The sequence below is a fragment of the Oxyura jamaicensis genome, chromosome 17 (genome assembly GCF_011077185.1).
Source record: "Oxyura jamaicensis isolate SHBP4307 breed ruddy duck chromosome 17, BPBGC_Ojam_1.0, whole genome shotgun sequence".
Classification (NCBI taxonomy): domain Eukaryota; kingdom Metazoa; phylum Chordata; class Aves; order Anseriformes; family Anatidae; genus Oxyura; species Oxyura jamaicensis.
The window spans coordinates 1,101,372-1,121,290 of NC_048909.1; the positions used below are offsets into that span (position 1 = coordinate 1,101,372).

The 19,919-nt window shown below is 44.3% G+C and overlaps 1 protein-coding gene across 9 annotated transcripts in view; it reads right to left on the reverse strand.

Annotated features, from left to right (window-relative positions):
* The window catches only part of ZNF618 (zinc finger protein 618), a 154,336-nt gene that overhangs the window by 95,983 nt on the left and 38,434 nt on the right, over positions 1 to 19,919 (reverse strand). The window contains exon 1 of one of the 9 annotated variants that reach the window (XM_035341578.1): positions 8,800 to 8,903. The exons of 7 other annotated variants lie outside the window; for them this stretch is intronic. Coding sequence is in view for 1 of the 2 variants with exons in the window: in XM_035341572.1 (XP_035197463.1) it covers positions 179 to 265 (87 nt within the window). In the remaining variant the exon portion in view is untranslated. Of the gene's footprint in view, positions 1 to 178; positions 439 to 8,799; positions 8,904 to 19,919 lie in introns of those variants that run through there. One more of the 9 variants, XM_035341572.1, reaches the window with a different exon arrangement.

The window sequence follows — 19,919 nt, forward strand, 5'->3', positions numbered from 1 at the left end:
CAAGATGAAAACCACCCTCCAGATTTAATGCCAGCCTATTGACATGAAAAGAAAAAAAAAAAAAAAAGATCAAAATATCACAAACAGCTTGGCCAGGCACTGAACAACTCCAGAGCTTTTTGCTCCTGAAACTGAAAAAAATTGCCTTTGAAGTACTCAGGATTTCCGTGTCACCTACCATTTGCTTTGGCTCCCAATACTTCAGATAGTCCCAGACAGGTTTAAGGACTGCAAGCAGTTGCCTTTGAGTCAAGGGAATATTCATATGAGTAATTTTATGAACTTGCTGAAAGTACTGGCGGAATCTGTGCTTTGAATTTCAATTTTTCTCCTGTGGCAGCCCAGGGAAATTCAAGTAGCGTATTCTGGCAGAGGCAGACAGAAGAAAGGGAACATTAAATAAATTTTAACCTAAAACTACAACTGTTCAAACAAGTATTAAAAAGCTTCAACCAGATGGACCTTAGTGTGCTGTTGTTTTTGTCTTTTTGTTTTCTTCAAAAAAGTCATGAAATTAAAATTATGAATTAAATCAATGCAGTAAATTGCCCTGGATTTAAAGAGTTACTCCTTGATTATAAGCAACTGAAAAGTAATCAAAATATTTTTTCCATCTCCTGTTGCTCAGTGCTCTTCTTACTCTGTTCTTTACAAGAAAAATAATCAAATTGAGGGTGAAGAAGAGAAAAACCATTACTGATTACTTCTAAACTCTCATATTGTAAAAGCTGCAAGTCAGAGTGACCAGGCAAAACAACAGAATTATCTGAATCAAGCCCTTGTTTATAGATGGTATGAGTTTCCCAGCAAAAGGAACAGCTGGAAATATTTTTAAAGAATAAATGTATATGGAATGAAACTTTGAGGGGGGAGGAGGGTATTATTATTTTTTACTGAGGGAAAAAAGGGGGAGAAAAACCATGCGATAGTATTTCAGAAATCCACCCATTTCTCCAGGTTTCCAATTTCACAGGAAACTCTCAGGAAATCAATTTTTAAAAAATCCTCTTAGAGGCAACTTTCCAAGTTGATAAAAACAAACATATCTAAAAAGCTACAAGCACATGTGAAAAAAAAAATATAGTAGGACTTATTTATACATGGAATCCCACATATTTTACTACAGAAGTGCTGTTAAACACATTTTGTTCTGCCGTTTCCAAACAGGCGCATCTCCTGGCTGTGTAGGTAGGCTCTGCTTTGAAATGCCACATCCAACGGAGCTGCGGTCGCCTCCCGACGGCATGAGTTACCCAGCCCGCAGGAACCGCCAGCACCGCTCCTCCGCACGCGTTGAGCGATGCAGCGGGCACGGCCTGCCCGGCCCGGCCCTGCCGGGTGAGCGCGCGGCACGCCGGCCTGTGAGCGGCACGGGCTGGGAGCATGCCAGCCCAGGCTCACTGCACCGCAGGTGGAAGAACTCGGTGGAAGGTTTGATCCACGGCATTGTTTTGTGAAAACAGAGTCACGGCACGGCTGAGGCTGGAGGCACCCCTTGGTGCCTTTGGTCCAAGCCCTGCCCCAGCAGGGCCACCCAGAGCAAGGTGCCCAGCACCATGTCCAGGAGGCTCCTGAAGATCTCCAAGAAGGGGACTCCACAACCTCTCTGGGCAGCCTGTGCCAGTGCCCTGTCACCCGCACAGTTCAGAAGGGCTGCCTGGTGTTCCGACAGAACTTGTTGTATTCCACGCCAGTCACGGGGCACCGCTGACAGGAGCCTGGTGAGAAGCCGCAGGGTCAGCAAACAGCCAAGGGCAGCAGAGCCCTTGGAACACGGCCCCTGGGGCAGCAGCTGCAAGTGGTGACCAGCCAGGAGACACCTCAAGCTCTCAAACCGTGGGATGTCCTGATCCAAAAGCACCTTCAGGTGCAACTCCACCATGCAGATACAGGCTCCAGGCTACATGGGAGCATTTCTGCCATCAGGAGCACTCCTGATGCTCGTTAGAGCAGACAAATCACCTGACAGCACGTTGGCTCGCCAGAAGCATCTCTGCTCCTATACCTTGAGCTGTTTCAGATGCTCAAGTCCTGCTCTCTGAGCACTGAAAATGGTGCTGGGAAAGAGAGAGCCAAGCCTGTATCTACAGGAAAGCCACCCCTGAACAGGGTAGCTCCCTGGACAGATGTCCATGAAACCCCAAAGTTTGCTGCTTCCCAGTGCGAAAATGCCAGAGAACCCCACAAATCGCCCCACTGGTCTCCAACAGGAGCTTGTGACCTTCAAGAAGCCCCAACCCAAGACATTAGAAAACATTAAAAACAAAAAAATAAAAACAAATCATGTCCAGAACATCCTCAGAGGACAGCTTGTGCCCAGGGAAGATCCACCAACGGCAGCTTCGCTGGCCGAGGAGCCGAGGGGGAGCCCAATGATGAAGTACTTCTTGGAAGAAGCTTTCATAAGACTAAAACTTTGCCCTTTAAATCTGCAGACACTGCGATGCATGTCCCAGAGCAGCTGCCCTGTCATCTGTGTGTCCGTGGTAGTAATGTGATCCCTGGGCAGAACTGTACATTTTGGAGTTTTTAATCTTTCTTTTGTAAATTTTGGAGAATGCTTTGGGTCCTTTGGTAATTAACTGTGCTGTACAGATGCAAGGTATTAATGATGTCCAGTTTTATATCTGAGGTACATAATGAAAAATTAAACATTTGTCAAATGATAATCCAAAGCAGTAAATTAGTATCCAGAATTAAAAATGCTTAATTTAATAAATACCTCAATGGACATAGATACATTGGACCACAGTGCAACTGTGTTAAGAGCAGGACTGTAAGAATAAAATTCTTATTTTATCACCATAAAATAATTTTTTTTTAGCCTTACAAGAGAAACCCTTTGTAGTGCTCAGAGATGAGCTAAGAAGCTGAAGCTAAACAAATGTTTACCACTGCAAGGTTAACTAGGGATTATCACCTTCTCTCCCAGTATTGTGTGATTGGCTTTTTTAATAGCATGAAATTGTGGTAATTTTGCTTGGGAAAGGGAAAAAAATAAAAAGTCAAACCACACTGACCTAAAAGTAAGAAGGGGGACGGCATACAAAGCTCGATGATTTTTTCAAACTTAAAAAAGAGCAGTAATTACAGGGGGAAAATTCAGAAAGAGTTTAGTCTGCCTGTCTCTCTCAAAAAAGAAAAAGAAAAAAAAAAAAAAAAAGACAAAACAGCAAAAAGAGAAAAGAGAAAAAAGAAAAAATAGAACAAAGGGAAAAAAAACAAAGTTCAAAAAAAAAGCAGGCTTAAAGTAGAAATCTTAGAAATTCTGATTGCAAAATAACCCCCATCAGCCAACCACAAATCCTATAAATATCAACAGATCAACTCCCTGGGCAGATATAAATAAATAAACAAACAAACCTCCTAGATTAAAAAAAAAAAAAAAAAAAAAAAAAAAAAAAAAAAAATGCCTCCCTCCCCCAAAAGTCTGGGGGGTCCCAAGAACTATGGCAATTTGGAAAATAAGGGAAGAGAAAAAACAACTGCTCCTGGGTACAGCTGAAATGCAAATGCTGCGGGAGCGCTCCTGCGAGGACATGTTCCTCTCCTGGAGACAACTCAGGAGCTGCCGAGTGCGGAGGGCGCGGTGATGGAGCAGCCGGTCTGGCCCAGGACCTGCCCTGCAAACCCCACCTCAAGTCCTCAAACCAGGCTGGGAAGAGGGGTTCTCTCTGCGTTCCACCAGCCTTCGCTTCTGTCACTCCCAAACTGACATCTTTCAGTAATCACCTGGGCTAAAGAAATTCTCTTTTGAGGTGTTTCCATGGGACAAACATCACCCAGACCCAGCCTTCATGACCTATTCTCTATAGTTCATGGAGCTGAAAAAAATAAGGGCATATTGCTGAAGGGAAATTATTTTCAGCCAGAAGTGTAGCTATTTAGCAAGACCGACTATTGCATGGATTAGTGTCATTTTTGCTGAAGTATTCATACAATGGAGTATGACACTCATTTTCAAAAAGTGGAAGTGACACGGTCTGACATTTAAAATTTTCTGATTCATACAGGCAAAATATCTGTCCTATTTATTTTTTAAAGCAAGAACTTTAAGGTATGTTCAAAATCTAAAGGAAATACTTGCAAGTCCCAAATTTTTATCAACCCAAAACTATATACCCCTAAATGCTGTTTTTTATTTTCACAACAAAAATTAAAATCAATATATTTTTCCTTTAGCTCAACCCAAGAAGGAATTTTTCAATTTGTCAGTGCTTCAAGGAAACAAAAAATTTATTATTTGCACAGCTCTGCCACTGGACAGGTTTTGTCAGAGCAGTGCTGGAGAACCGTGACTGTGATATGAAAAAAGGTACAGATGTTCTTACAGAATCCATTTCGGGACTGAATTTTGCAGGCTGCATCATTAGTCCTCTGTAAGTCTGCAGGCCAGTAACTGCTGCCACATCTCTTGAAAGGAAAGCAAGGAATCTCTTGAAAGGAGGCATGATTGCCTCCACAAAATTAAAGGTGGCCTTGGGTCATGTCTAAAAAGCAGAGAGAAATCCCTGAGCCCAAGTGTTAAGGCAGAATTTTCAATCGAAGCCTGTGTTTCCCCGGAGCACAGGCTGCTGCTGCCAGTGCCTGGTTCTGCATCCAAGTTGAGAAATGAGCCCACCACAACAGAGCCATGGTTCTTTGCATGGAAAAAAAAGGACACAAAACCCTAGGCCAACGGCTGCCTCCTCCTCCAGAAATTCTCTGACTGCCAACCTGCTCCTTGCTGCTCCAGTCTCCTGTTGACCATGACCAGTATGAGATGTTGGGTTGGGAAAAGCTCAAGGACACCCACTTCCACAACCTCTTCCCAAAAAGTGATGCTCACTTATGCTTCATACTGTGGCAGTCGCACAGGCAATTATTCACCTTGGGTGGATTGTTTCACACTGTGATCATAAATCAACCACAGCGAAAGCAGTGGATATTTTCTATATAAACTGTTTTGTACCCAAGGAATATGGTATGCCACAAATTTTGGGAGTGCCTTATGGCACACAATCTCCAGTAAATTAAACCTACCGAACATAGGAAAAATTTCTTAAGCCCAAGAATTGTTTTCTGCACGTAAATTTTAAGTGTGAGATTAAAAGTATGGGAAGATGTAACAACTTGGGGTGTCTGTGGAAGCCTGGTGAATACTGGTTACTGTCCTTGCATACCCAAACTCCATCCTGGATCTCTACTTTGATGCACTTTGCCTTCACATTGTCCTAAACAGAAAGGAGGACATGTAAAAGGTTGACTGGAGAGAGATGGGGACACAAGAGGTATACGCCCCCTGACGAGCAGGAGAGCCTTTCAGGGAGCTTCAACATTACAAATAAACAAAAGCAGCAGACTGAGGTAGGGATGCATCTACACTCCAGCCTTTCCCTGCTTTGTCAAGCTGGCCACTTCAATTAGATATCTCCAGCCCTTTACAAATACCATACACCTCCTCACCCGCTGCAATACATCCCTGAAGGGGTGAGCAGACACCCAGGGCTGGAGCTATGGATGTTTCCTGAAGCTACACCAGGTCAAAGATCTGGGCTTGCAGACACTTGGCAATAAGCCATGATGTTGTATTTGATATAAAAAGGAAAGAAATGGGCAAGGTCAGAGAAAAAGTAAGGTTAAATTGCTCCAGCACATTAGGGCACAGGCTCACAAGCCCGCAAAGTGTCCCACAGACAAGCTCTACACTGCCAAGAAAAGCTGAACAGCTGCAACGAGAGGGATGGGGACTGAACGGGGACTGAAGATAAATGAGGATGTTACATTGAAAATATTCCCTCCTCTCGCACTCGCACTAGTGAGTCATGCAATAGATGATATTCAAACTACAGAAAACCTATCTTCCTACCCCAATTCCTTCACTTATTTATGCAGCATTTAAGGATGGAAAGCCATCATCCAGTCAATTAGACTGTATTCCTTCTCCAATTGCAAACCCAAAAACCCTGTATGTAAAGGATTCCATCTCGCAATATCTCATATATGGTTTTCCTTCACTCCAGCACAGCTAGCGATGGACTTGCTTGGCACAGCAGGGATGACATATACAACTTTAAATTCCTACCCTAGTGAAACAGACCACTTTAGAAAAAATAGAAAAGTCTTATTAAATAACGGTTGTTTCTTGGTGAAATAAAACAAAATGAACAATAAACCACCTTCATGTTTAAGTTAACGGAAGCTGCGGTCCATGAAGCTGCACCTCCAAGAGATGCTCCCTGCACTTCTTGTGGGCAGTGTCTGCAGAGAAGTCAAGGAGTGGGTCACCCCTGGGGAATGCCTTCTGACACTCACACCTTCTCTAGTGACTGGTGAACATGTGAGGAAGCATCTTGAAGGTCTAAACAATGTTCTGAAGGCTGTAATTGTATAAATATTTCCCCATACTCCCTGCACCCAGAAACCGAGGTGCCTACACATCACAGCCCGTGGGAGCAGATACCCAACACAACACAAGCTGGCAGGCAGGTAACCATCCAAGGCTTACAGCTTCTGGTTCTTTTCCTTAAGAAAGATAAGTATTTATTTTATTTCCACCTGAAAGCTGGTCCTCCTCACTAGATCTAGATCACTGCCACTCGCGCGCTGAGACAGGATCCTCGCAGGTCAGAGAGGCACTTGTCCCAGAATCAAACACTGGCCAAACTGCTTGAACGGCACCTCCATTTCCTTACTGGAATTAGTGTGTGTAAAGGAGAGTGAAAAGGAAGGCACAATTCTGTAAACTACAACAGCAGTTCTGTGTGCCCATACTGCACTATCAGTATTTCAGGGCCACCAGCTAACCTCAGGAAGTCAGGCTCCAACCAAGCATTTGGATTCCTCAACAAGAGCTGAGATTCCAAAGCAGCTTCCTGGCTTTAAGCTTGGAGGGTCTTCATAAAACTTTGTGCCTCACAGACAGATTTTTGTGGACGTTGTGTGCTCTGCAGAAAACCACAAACAGAATCAAAGTTACTCTGCTTGCTACCACAAGGGCACTATGCAGCAATTACCCTGCTTCTGCACAGGGAAGAGAGGAACTTCACTAAACTGGCAGAGATTCACTACAATAATTCTCCATCGATGTTATTTTGCAGCTCTGTTTTCCACTCATACATATGGTAAGGCGGCAGCTTGTGGACTCGGTGTATTGGTCTCTTGTGACTAATTGCCTAGGTAATAAAAAATGAGAAAAACTATCCTGCCGCAGCTATGCAGCCACTATACTGTAGTACGAAGTGGACATACTCTCAAGTCTCCTGGGATTCCCCTAAATTTGCAGCCGGAATAGGGTTCAGAAAAAGGACACTCAAAGGTACAACTCCACGTTGCCTGCGAGGCTCTTCAGCTGTGACCTCCTGGCTTCCCTGCAGCCACTCATGGGCAAACTCCACACTTCACACAAATTATCACATGGGTATCAAAAATATCTTTACAATGGAGCTTTTATTTCCATATATTTGAAGCTGCTTTCCCTTTTGTTTCTTCTCTAAACCGGTTAAAATGAGCATTAAGGGATATAATTATGTTGTTAGCTTAATTGCCTACTTAAAGCAGAATCTACAGGGGTTTAATGCAAGATTTGAAAAGGGGGTAAAAAAGGAAATTGGGATATTAATGGATACAATTTTAAAAATGAATCTCTTCTGAGGACGAGTGAGTTTGGGGCATGGGACAGAGTGTGTGGTGGGGGAGGTGGAATCAGCCCACATCAGTTGCTGCTGCAAGGTTTTGTGAAAAATGCAAATTGTTGGCCCATTCCTTCTTCAGCAGTCTAATTTTGGAGAATTTGACCTAATTAATCATTAACCACCCCAAAAAAAGTATCCCTTCAGTTTAAAACTTTAATGCTATTATTGGCGTGACACACTTCGGCTCAGGATAGGGGCTGATATCTGGTACACGCCCAATGCTGCAAGAACCAGTCCAATTGGGAAAACTCTTGCTCCCAAATTATACGGTCGACAAACAGTTTTCCACTGTCAGAAGAGCACAAACAGGACAAGGGGAACATGAATTAGGCACACAGCCCTTATTCTGAGAGTTACTGTCTAAAAAAGGCACTGGTGTCAATATGCAAACGTAGAAGGATGCTGATCGCCTGTACAAGTCAGCCCATCCTCTCCCACACACGCTCATATACGGGCAGTCTTTTGTATTTATTTAGAAACTCTAAACTAAACATGCAAAGCTTTCTGTGTTTACACCGCCTCATTTAACTAATTTTATGCCAGACCAAAAAAAGCACAGCATGAAGCCTGACAAGCAGAGCTAAGGGCAACGCTTTTGGAAGGCTGAAGACCCAGCCACATGTTCCAAAGATCCCACTGCCTCCATGGTGCATCTAGCTGCATCATACAGCCCTGTACTGGGGAAAGACCTTTAAGGATTTAGCAAAAACTGGTTTTTCATTCGTGGCCCTAATGCCCCTAATTTCTGCATCCATTCTTCTCCCTTCCCATGAAGAGTTGCTGTGGCTGGTATTATTTCTGTTGTCTCAGTGACTTAGACACTTGGAGTGCTTTTGGGTTCCTACAACTATAGATTTAGCTTCTCAGGCACCAGCATTGGTCAGACCTAGAATTAACCTCAGCACTTCTCCATGCTACCCTCCCTTCCCCATCTCAACTGCTTTATTTAAAGTATGGCTCTAACTAGAGCTCTAAGCCTCAAGTTAGAGTCAGAAACCCAGTTTCTACAGGTTTTTGACCACTTTCCTGCCCAGCTCTCACCACAGAACTGGGGCACACTGAAGGCACACACTTCAGGGGAAACCCCACTGCCCGGTTTACAAGGTTTTGCTGGTGTATAACCCACCAAGGGAAAACACTCCTGAAAATCCAATAAAGACAAGTGGGAAATGCCGTTCTGCTCCTACAGAGATTGATCAAATCTTCCTTCACCGTGTTTGCTCAGAAATACGTAGTGAGCAAAACCAAGAGCCACCATCTTATCATTTTCCTGGAAAGAGAATCAAAATGGTGATGCAAAAGAGATGCTTTCCACCCAAAATGACTGGTACAAGAGCCCTCAAACAGCCTGCTCTCTCTCCTAAGCTGTCTTTTCCAATAGCTTATATAAATAAAATTTTCAAATCTTTAAGAAAACCTGATTCTTCTGTATTTGTTTTCACACAGCCTTTTGCATACCCCAATAATAGATCATCACTGGGATTCTGGAGACTGATCATATTTGATGTGGCTGCAAAAGGGACAGATGAATTATATTGGTGTACTCAAAAATCACATAATTCATGTATTTCAGGGTACCCTTGGGAACATGATGGAAAAGCACATTGTTACAAAGTTTGCTATTACCAGGAATAATACATATAGTACAAATTAAGGACTTCAGAGAAGAAGCCACCTTGGATCATTTGATTAATAGTAAGTACTTCCTATACGGATATAAGTGTATTTCAAACATTCTGAACTCAACAAAATTGGATGGATTAATAAAGCACCAGAATTAAGACGCTATGTTGAAAGGAAAAATGTGAAAGAATTTGGAAATTAAGAGAGAGGGAGAAAGAAAATAAGCAAGGGGATGCATCAACCACTTACACATCCCAGGACGTTGGACAGCGAGGATGAGCGACCACAGCCACCCTGGGGCCAGAAAAAGCAGCACCAGAAACCCATCCAAAAATCCAGCTTTATAAGGCTGTATCAAAAACCTAACCAGGGAGCACAGAGCTTTCCCCATGCAGATTACATTAAACCACATCTAAAAAAAATAACACGGTTACAAAATCAGAAGTTGGAAAATGCCAAAATTTTGGTTGAATCTACCCTGTGGTACAGGCTGCCAGCCTGCCCCATGCTCTGATGCACCCTGGAGCTGCTTGAGCATACAGCACTCTTTCTGCACCACCCCATATTTGTCAAATGCTCAGTTCTCTTTAGAAAAAAATGAAAAGAAAAATAGAAAATTTCTAGCAGCCAGATTGATGTGCCAGGGGGCCACTGCTGGATGACCAGGTAGGTCATTCACTCAGCAATATTTCTCCAGAATATTTAATTTATAATTTGATTTTTTAGAATATTTTTTAGAAATAAGTTAGTTATTTACTAATAGTATTTTTCCCATTCTCTCATACTGGTGTTTTGCCATGTCCCCATGTGAGGGCAGAATGTAGGAGGGATGCTACTGTCACTCACAGGCCCTGCTTTGGGCAGCACTTTCAGCCCCTCCAGCTGCTGTTTTCCCCTGGCTGAGCATTTGGAGCCCGAGTACTTTCAAAGGTTAATAATTCAGCCAGATCAGGGTGATTTTCTACAGTGTCACGTCCCTGGAATACAAAAAGTTCTCCAAATTTTCCACTGAATGCCTAGGAGTGCTTTCTGCCTCTTTCCATGGAGAAGCAAAGTGCACAGGGACGGGGCTGGCCCCTACTCGTAATTTAACCACGCTTAAGGAGGGGAGGTCTCAAAAAACAAACACGCCAAAAATATATACCAGCACAGGAGAAAGACACAGAAGTGCCTAGGCCTGGCACAATGTGCTTTCCCTGCTTGTGGAGCGATTTTTTCGGCTCACCATGGGCAAACACATTTTCCTCTGAATCTCATTAATCAGTGCAGGCAGAAGCAGCACTGCTGCAACTTCTCCAAACGAATTCCCCCCTTAGGCAGACACCTGGCTTGGAAAATTTCAGCCCAAACACTTAAAGTTTGGCAGAGTTATAAACAGTTGAAAACAGAGGCTCATAAGTGTTAGGCAATCTCTACTGCCGGCACTACTGCCAGCTCTGCTGCAACACAGCCACTGAAGGAAAGCAAAGGCCAAAATAAAAAAAAAATAATAATTTCTTAAAAAAAAAATAAAGAAAAAACACTGAATGAGTCATTGTTCGTCAGAGGAGAGGAGGAATTATGCCTTTTTTTTGTTTGTTTGGGAGGGGGTGGTGCTGTGGAGATACTGGAGGAAGAAAGGTTGTTTTGTTTTGCATTGTTTTACAGATATATCACAGGAAAAGTCTTGTTTCGCGATTAAGCGGAGCTATTAATGACAAGCAAAATGGCTGACAGTCACAGCCTACACTCTCTGGGTGATGAACAAAGTATTATTTTTATTATTTACCAAAACAGACCAGCCCTCCCACCAGTGGTGGCTGGGCCTGGTGCTGCTCACAGCACAGCCAGGCCGCTGCCATCACCCAGCCCGGCACTGTCACCAGGTCCAGCCCAGCAGCGTCACCAGACCCAGTAGTGTCACCAGGCCCAGCAGTGCTGCCCAACGTGGCAGTGTCACCAGGCCTGGCAGTCTCACAAGGCCCAGCCGTGTCACCAGGCCCAGCAGCACCGTGGTTCGGTGTCGACCTGGGTCAGGCCCGCAGGGCTCAGCCAGAGGGCTTGTGCTCCTTGCAGGTAGGAGGCAACATGGCATGGAGGCATGGTGTGAAACCAGCAGGGCTGGTGGCACAAGGCAGCACAGCACGGCCGCTCGAACGAGAGGCCTCTTCAGGGTTGTTTGTGGTTTGTTTGTTTTTTCTTTTTTGATGAAGCGAAGAAGAAATAACATTAATGAATCATGAACAAGTCACGTGCCTGGCGACCTTGAGGAGACACCAGCAACTCCTGCTCATTTATTTGCCAAACACAACTAGGAAATAAATATAAAAGCATAGCTAGCCCGTGTCCTTCCAAATCATGCTTGCAGAAGAAGAAAAAAAAAAAGACGTCTGGACAATGAGGAAGAAGGGAAGGATTTAAATAAACAGTTCCAGTGCAAATCCGTGCCTGGCTGCCTGGCAGGAGCCTGCACCAAGTCAGGCAAAAAAGTACATTGGGACCTTTACATGTGGCTTTTTTTTTTTTTTTCAGTTCCTATTTAAGTTTTAGCAAACCTACTGAAATGAGTGGCTGTAGGCTTCACCCCATCAACTTCAGCCACCCAAATTTTGATTCATCAGCTGACAACAAAGACACAAGTGCAAGGCTGTTTCAGGGAGGAAAGCACACTCTGCCCAGCAGGGAGACAAGGATGGAGCGGGGAGGATGGAACAGTGTAGTGTCCCTGTCCCCCACAATCCCAACCTTTTTGGAGAACCCCCGAGCATGCCAGCAGTGGAGCTCTGTACCCCAGGAGAGCCCTGCACAGGCCTCACTGGCATAAGAACACCCATGCTCTGAATCGTGCCCTTACCTACTAAAACGAGAAAAAAAAATAACTAAAACCTCAATGGAGAATTTCTTGACCTACACAAGGAGAATTTCCCACAGTTGCCAATGCTATAAAAAAGACTGTGGAGATGAAATATTATTTTAAATTTCTTCTTGGATTGGCACCAAAAACCTGAATTTTGAGGTCATTTTAGAACAGTTTTTGAAACATTTTGAATTAAAATGGCCTTTTTTTTTTAATGTTTCTGTGGTGCATCACGGGCTTGGTTTTATTTTTTTTATTGGTTTTAAAGGGGAATTAATTTACCTTCAGAACGCAGTATTAGTTAAGCACACACTAATAGAAACGCAAATCAAGACAGGGTCAAGTGACATAATTGCTTTCCAGATGGGCGAACGTGCCTGCGATAGAGTAGCCCATCTGCTGAGAAAACAAATGCAACAACTGCTCCGTTTTATTTTTTTTTTGAAGAAAAGGTGCAGCAGCAATCCCACAAAATATGTTTCACTTCCAGCAGTCAGCGCCTCAGAGCCATTTTTATAATCCTTGTTTTTCTTAGATTATCCCAGTGTGGTTTTCTCTTGTTTCCTTGTTGGGCACTATTTAACCAGCATACAGTATGCAATCATTAAGCCGCGCGACGCAGAGCCAACTGGTCATCCAGAAATGACCAACAGCAGCAGCCAGTCATTTCTGAAATAACTGGTTGGTTGGTAAATCGATAAAAATAAAATTGACTTTGGTGAATTTAATTTGAAGCCAACGACGGATGCTCTGTGGGTTTGGTTCCAGCCCTGCAACACGCTAGGTCCCCACCACACATGGAGCCTAGACACGCACAGATGTATGAGAAAGATGCAACTGTCAGTGACCCTATAGCGACAAACATTAAAAAAAAAAAAAAAAAAATGAGACAAGAGTTTCTCTCTCTTGTCGGAAGGAGACTTGCAATCAGTTAAGTTCTTCTTTAAATTAGGTATTGCAAGTAACAACACACACACATTCCTCCAGCTGACTGCAGCTGCACCAGGGACCCAGTGGGTGTTACCACCTGATGCTCACGGGCAGTCCACCACAGCAGGTAACACTTCTCCAATTCCTCTCAGTGTTCACAAAGCCTCCCAATTTTGGATGGCAAGGGGCTAACCCCAAACGCTCGGGTTGTGCCCGTGCTGGCTCCAGGTGCTCTCTGAGCCGAGCTGTGACCTAACTCCCAGCTCTCTGCCAGCAGTGGGCAATCATTAACCAGGGTGGCCACAGGCACCAAGTGCTCACACCTGCCCGGCCAGGGAAAGTTATGTGAAACAACAGCCGGGAGGAACCCTCACTGCCCCAGAGAGGCTCAGATGGAGTGATAACATGTTTATTCCTGTGAAAAAATAAAATAATAATAAAAAAAAAATCAGTGCGCAAAAAGCACAAACCCGACATCTACTCCTCCCAGCATTTCAAGGCACGCAGGGACAAGCGACCTGCAGCCCCCTCATTTAGGGCTGATCAGACCGGCTGCTGCTCCCCTGCGCTGCCTCCTGCACCCGGCCACTGCTCCAGGCCAGCCCCTCGCTCCCTTCGAGGCGGGCACTTCCTTCAAGTCAGAAAACCCATCTCTCATTTAACAAACAAAAAGTTGTAGGAAGTCTGAGCAAGCCCCAGGCTTTGTGTGCATCCAGCACCACTTTTGTCACTGTTTACCCATTTGGTCAATCTCGGTTTTGCAAATGAGAGGACCCAGCTCCTCGTTCACTTGGGCTCCTTGTTCACTTGGAGGGGCACGGGGCGTTTCTCTCATTTTGAAGTTTCCAAGTACACTGAACCAGTTTTTCCTGTTTCCTTCCAAATTAATGGTCACCACCAAACAGGTGGAGAAACAGCCCGTGCCTTCCCCTCCCATGCAACGCCCGCCATGGTCACCCCCAAATCCCCGGGGCCAGCAATGCCACCCCTGGGCCCCAGCTCCTGGGGCTGCACAGCAGCACCCTGCGTGTCGACCCACGGGGGTCTCCTCCTGCTCCAGCGGCATGCCATTGGTGCCATTGAAGCACGGACAACAGCAGGACCCTCCCTTCTTTCCCTCCCACTCCAGTAGTCCCAAGCCAACAGGTATCAAGGTTTTTTGCAAGGAAAAAAAACCCTCAATGAGAGTGATTTCTGTTCAGGAGCCCACTATTTCCCTGAAAAAAAAAAAAAAAAAAAAAAAAGTATTTTTGCAAAAATCAAGGGACGAATTCCTGCCCCTTCACTGGCACCACCCTCATCCTCCTGAAAACGCAACCCAAATACCCTCTCTGCCACTATGGGTCCTTGTACTTCAGACCCAAGACAGAGGGACAAAACCTATTTCATGGGTCCTGCGATGGCAGCAAGCCCCTGGCACACTCACCAACATTTAAAATGACTTCAAGACACAAATAGCAGAGATGCACTCACTTGTAGGGGCCAAACACGTCCAACAGCAGTTAGTGACTGGCCAGTTGTTTAGTCCTGTCATAGGGCAAAACATTTAGGCGTCTGATTTTTAATACTTTCTTGTATCTCTGTGTATACCTACATCAAAACAAGTTTTGAAATTAAATGAATAACCACTGTGGAATCACTGAATTTGCTGCCTTGCTTCCAGTAGAAGAAAGACTGAAATGGAAGCTTTGCAATTTTTCAAATACAGAATTTGAGTTCTCAAGAGATCATCAATTTTAGTTTTTAAAAAAATAAAGTTATTTTGTAACAAAAATACTGAATGTCTAAACTAAGTCAAAAGTTAAACATGCCACTGCCAAACTTCTGCAAGGCCCAATCGCTATATTAAGAAAAGAGATTGTAAAACAAACAAAACTTCAAACAACATAAAATCCATGATAACCCATATCCAACAGCAATACTTCTTTCGCTATGTGTAAATTTCTAATTATAACCACAGCAAAAAAAAATTGTTCCAAATCCAATCAGAATCGCTCCCACCTCATCCCAAGAGACTAAATTTACCCAATCACAACTTAAAAAATTATTTCCATATGTTAATTATTTCTTGTAAAAGATTAACTCACTTCTCTTTTGTGTTACAGTAAAATGCATTTGAACAGCTCAAACTCGGCTGAGCACCGAATTGTGGGACTTTTCCATATTTCAAGCCCAAAATAGATGCTTGCAAAGCAAAATGTGAACCCAAGCAAACTTTTACCCAGTCAGGCCTGTCCTCGTCAGCAACTGCACATATTGGTCAATGTCTGTTTGAGTGTTCAGTTGGGATGAAGATGAACAAGACACTATTTTTTGATGTCCACCCAAGGCATAGAGTCCATGTGACAACCCTGCCAGGGAAAGATGTTTGAATCGAGGTCCAATCACTACTCCACTCTAAGGAAGATGAAGACACCGGAGATTCAGGTAGTTTCTGTTGGTCCTTCTCATGCTCCAGCTCCTCCGTCCTGTCCTTCAGCCTACACAAAATCTGCTCTCACAAACCCTCGCTGCGGCCAGACATGACACAAGACCTCCAGCAGCCGAACCGAGCTGGTATCCAAGAGGACAAGCACTGACCCAATAGGTATTTTATATATTTTTTTGGTTTATCTTAGTCTCACAGGGCCAAAACAGCACAAAATGTTCCTGCCGGCCTGCAGAGCAGTCACAGGGACAGCTGGGGACCATAGCAGAGGAGCTTCCAATGGTGCAGAAGCACTCGGCTGCCTCCAGTCCCATAAACTTAAACCGATCCATAAGACTGTTTGCTTTGTCAATACGAAAGTACAGCATAAAGCCTTCAGGCACCAGTTAAATCTCAACATCATTGTATTTATAGTTATGAATAATAAGAGCTTTTCCACAGCACTATAGAGGCAAGGCATAATTCAACAGAAATTCAATTTTTAAAGGATGATGAATTGTGATACAGTGAGATTTTTATGCTCCTATGACTATTAAGAAGCCCATGATATTCATTTTAGTAAAGTAAAAATTGAATATGGCAAAGTATTGCTCACGAATCTGGTAAGAACGCCACTGCTGCCATCTGCACAGATCTCCATCGCAAGTAGGGAAGAGGTGCGCAGATGCAGACTCCTGGGCTGTGTCATCCCTGATGTCAGCTGAGAGTTTGGAAATCACTGAGCATCAGCATCCTCCTGAGCACCTCTTGTAAAAGGCTCACTCCACTCTTGCATCACACCACACCGTGCTAATTCTGAAACTCTCCCTTTCCAAAATTCTTTAGCATTTCTCCCTCTGATTCATCAATAATTGCTCAAAGACCCCTTAAAAGCCTTCTCCAGCCTTTCTCCCATCTACTCATCATCTAGCCCTTCTCTTTAGCAATGTCCCAAGGAGCAGGACAATAACACCTGCACAGATGACACTTTGCTCACAATGGATCTCTCCCATCTGTTGGTTATTCCTGAGAATCACACAAAAGGTTTTTCCCAATTAGGATTTTGTGTTAGCTTATTCGGTGTTCCTGCAGTACCTCTTCTTAAGTCAAGCACTGCTTTTGCTTCCGCAGACCCAAACTCCCCTCTTTTTGTTCATCTCTCCAGACCATGAGTCAATCATCTGCTCCTTTAAAGCACCACCAGAATCCACCTCCTGGGACTTTGTCCCCTCAGCACAAACCAGCCGTCAGGACAAATCACAGCAGCAGAACTGATGCCCTGACTGTGGCAGTGCCATAATCAGCTGAAAGAGAGAAAGAGACGAAGAAATTCTGAAGTGAGCAATTACAGAACAGCCCATGCACGAGGATGCTTCTGCTTAATTTGATCAGCTGGTGGCTGGCTTTTACCCTAAACTACAGGGGTTTCTCTCTTTAATAAAAACCTTTATACCTAATCTCTATTAACCACAGTGGTTTTCAGCATCCAAATAAAGATATTTTAAAATTCTGATGCTCTTACTTATCACTAATTTCCAGCAGTAGGCTCCACATCTACAACTCTGTGTGTCATTTTAAAGGGACTGATTCACCACCAGGCTTCATTTTACCCCCAAATAAAGGCAACAACGCATTCCAGCCCAATGCCTGAAAAACAACTGCTTATTCACAGACCTCTGCACAAACTGGCTTGTGTTCAGGCAGAGCACCCTGCAGCCCAGCTCTTTGTTGCCCTAGGGCCCTACTTAAATCTAGAGATCAGTCCCCTGAGCTGACTTCTGGCACTGAACTGCCAGGGTTTTCAGCACAGGGTAGGGCCAGATGCTCAACACGGACCTATGAGGATGCACACAAGCCATGGGACTCAGACCCCTGCTACCCCACACGAGCTTTCCCATCACATTTTGCTAATACCCAGCAGAGCCAAGTTCTCCCTCACTTCCACTGTTTTATACATGTCAAGGACAGTCACGTAGACAGCATGTGCTCAGAACACCATCTGAAAAATACCTGAAACCTGTTAAATAATGAGCATAATGTCCAGAGGCAAAAAACATAGGCACGGTCCATGTGCTCCCAGCATTTTCAGTTCCAGCTTCTCGTCCATCTCTCAACCATCTCCCTGGGATTCCCACAGCTCACCTCCTCGTTCTCTATCCTCACCACCCCCTGTGCCAGAGACTGGGGAAGAGAGTAAGTAGGTCTCACTACCTTGAGCACTCCCCAGTGCCCTTCATCCACACACACTCAAAAACTCTTATTCCCTTCTAAATCTCGATTCAAGGCTTTGCAGCTTTTTGAGCCTTCCAACTGACTTTAATGGTCTTTGGAAAAAGCTCACTGAGCCTCTTAAGCAATGCTCCATAGCGCACGTAGTTCCCATCTAACAAAACCAGCAGGCAAGGTGCTGGTCCACCAATGGGGCAGCTCTGCCTTGGCATAGCCTGACCTGCTACAGGTTTACCGGGGACGCGTGACTGCTGTATGGGTCAGATGGACCCAGTGAACACCAACCACTTTCTTCACCAAGAAAACACCATGAGGTCTGCCTACACAGCCAACAGACTCCTAGAAAACAGCACGAAGGTGAGAAAACTCTTTGGGAAGGTAGATTTGATGACGTTCATAGCAATTCATCCAGCTGCCAGCATCTCTGGAGGTAGGTAACCCATTCCTGGCCACCAAAAACCCATCCCCAAGCACCCCGGTGGCCACCAGGAGGAGGCACAAACCTGACCTTCACATGCACCATCCCCTCCAAAACACTGTCAGCAGTGTTTTGGATCAGTTATAAACAGATGTCTTTAAAACACAGATCGAGCCAGGAGCTATGTAGACACCTAAAGCTCTGCACGACTTTCAACTCAATCCACACTGAGAGATGCAGGTGACTGCTCCGATCAGCAAAACCCAGGCGTTTCATACACATGAAAGCAGCTTGTGCTGCTTCGTCTGCAAAAACACAGCCACCACCACGAGCAGGGTAGAAGGACATTTGGCCCTTCAGTCCTCCCAACCCTCCTCCTCATACTCCTTTCAGACCGTGGACATCTCTGCCACGTCCTGCTACACCCAGTGGCAATGGGTCAGATCCCAGGGAAGCATTGACTTTCAACATAGATGAAACTTCTCAACAGTTCACAGCCCAGTACGCCTCTAGAAGCATCATGCAGCCAGCATGGTCCTTCCCAACAAAAAAGGGAAGGAAAAAAAAACAAAAAAAAAACAAAAAAAAAAACAATTATGAGGAAATTGTAGAAACTGTGTGATGCTGCCAGACCAAAGAGAGGCTTGGACACCCCACAGCAGCTTCTCCTTCAACACTCATACCTGTGGCAGATACAATGAACACCCCTCAGACAGAACAACGCGGGGAAAGGATTTAACTTCATTTTGCTGCAGGTATGAGTAGCCTGTGGCAACCCAGCTAAAAACATCTTAACAAGATATTCATCCGGTATGCCTTCTTATGGGAAAGAAGAAAAAAAAACAGCCTTGTCAAATGCACTTGGAATTATATCCTGATAAGATTTATGGCGTCATTTGAGAAAGATAACTATTTTAGCATAAGAGACTTAGACTTCTGCATAGCCTGCTATTGCACAAGATGCTAATTCAAAAAAAATCAGCCCTAGAACAGAAATCAATGTAAACATATACTAACTGGATTAAAAACTGGCTATTTGATAAATATTGAGAACTAACTGTAATAGGGGATCCTTACTTCGCCTAAGAGAAAGCATTCCCTGAAAGGATTTGGTATCTATCAGTGATTTACAAGCAGCCAGAAAATCATTCCCAGTCATGTTTTCAGGGAACATAAAATTAAAAATTAGTTGCACATAATTAAAGAGGACAGGTCACTAATACAATGCCATCTGGATGAATGGGTGTGCTGGACTCACTTAAACAAGATGCATTGTTATGGAGCCAAACACAAGGTTGTACAACTAACAGGAAAACAATAAACAGCAGATGGACAGCGTCCTGGATGAGCGACTAGAAACCCACGGTTCTTGTGCAGGAAACCAAAGGGACCTCTTCTGCCTGCGTGACACCGTGGGGAGAGACAGGGGGTGGTCAACACAGGAAGACGAGGCTATACAATGTAAGATGAGGTGTCACTACCAGTGACATTGTTATTTTCATAAAACCATTAATGTTGTAAAAGACCTTCAAGATTATCTGGTCCAACCATCACCCTGCCACCAATGTCACCCACTAAACCATGTCCTTACGCACCACGTCCAACCCTTCCTTGAACACCCCCTATGGACTGTGACTCGACCAATGCCTGACCACTCTTTCTGAGAAGAAATGTCTCCTGATTGTTTTATTTGTTAAAGAGTATGGACATGACATTTCCATTTTTCCATTCAAAAGAGATATCGTCCAAATAACAGGACTTTTCAGCTATGATGGAGAGAGGCTTGGCAACTACATCAGCCAG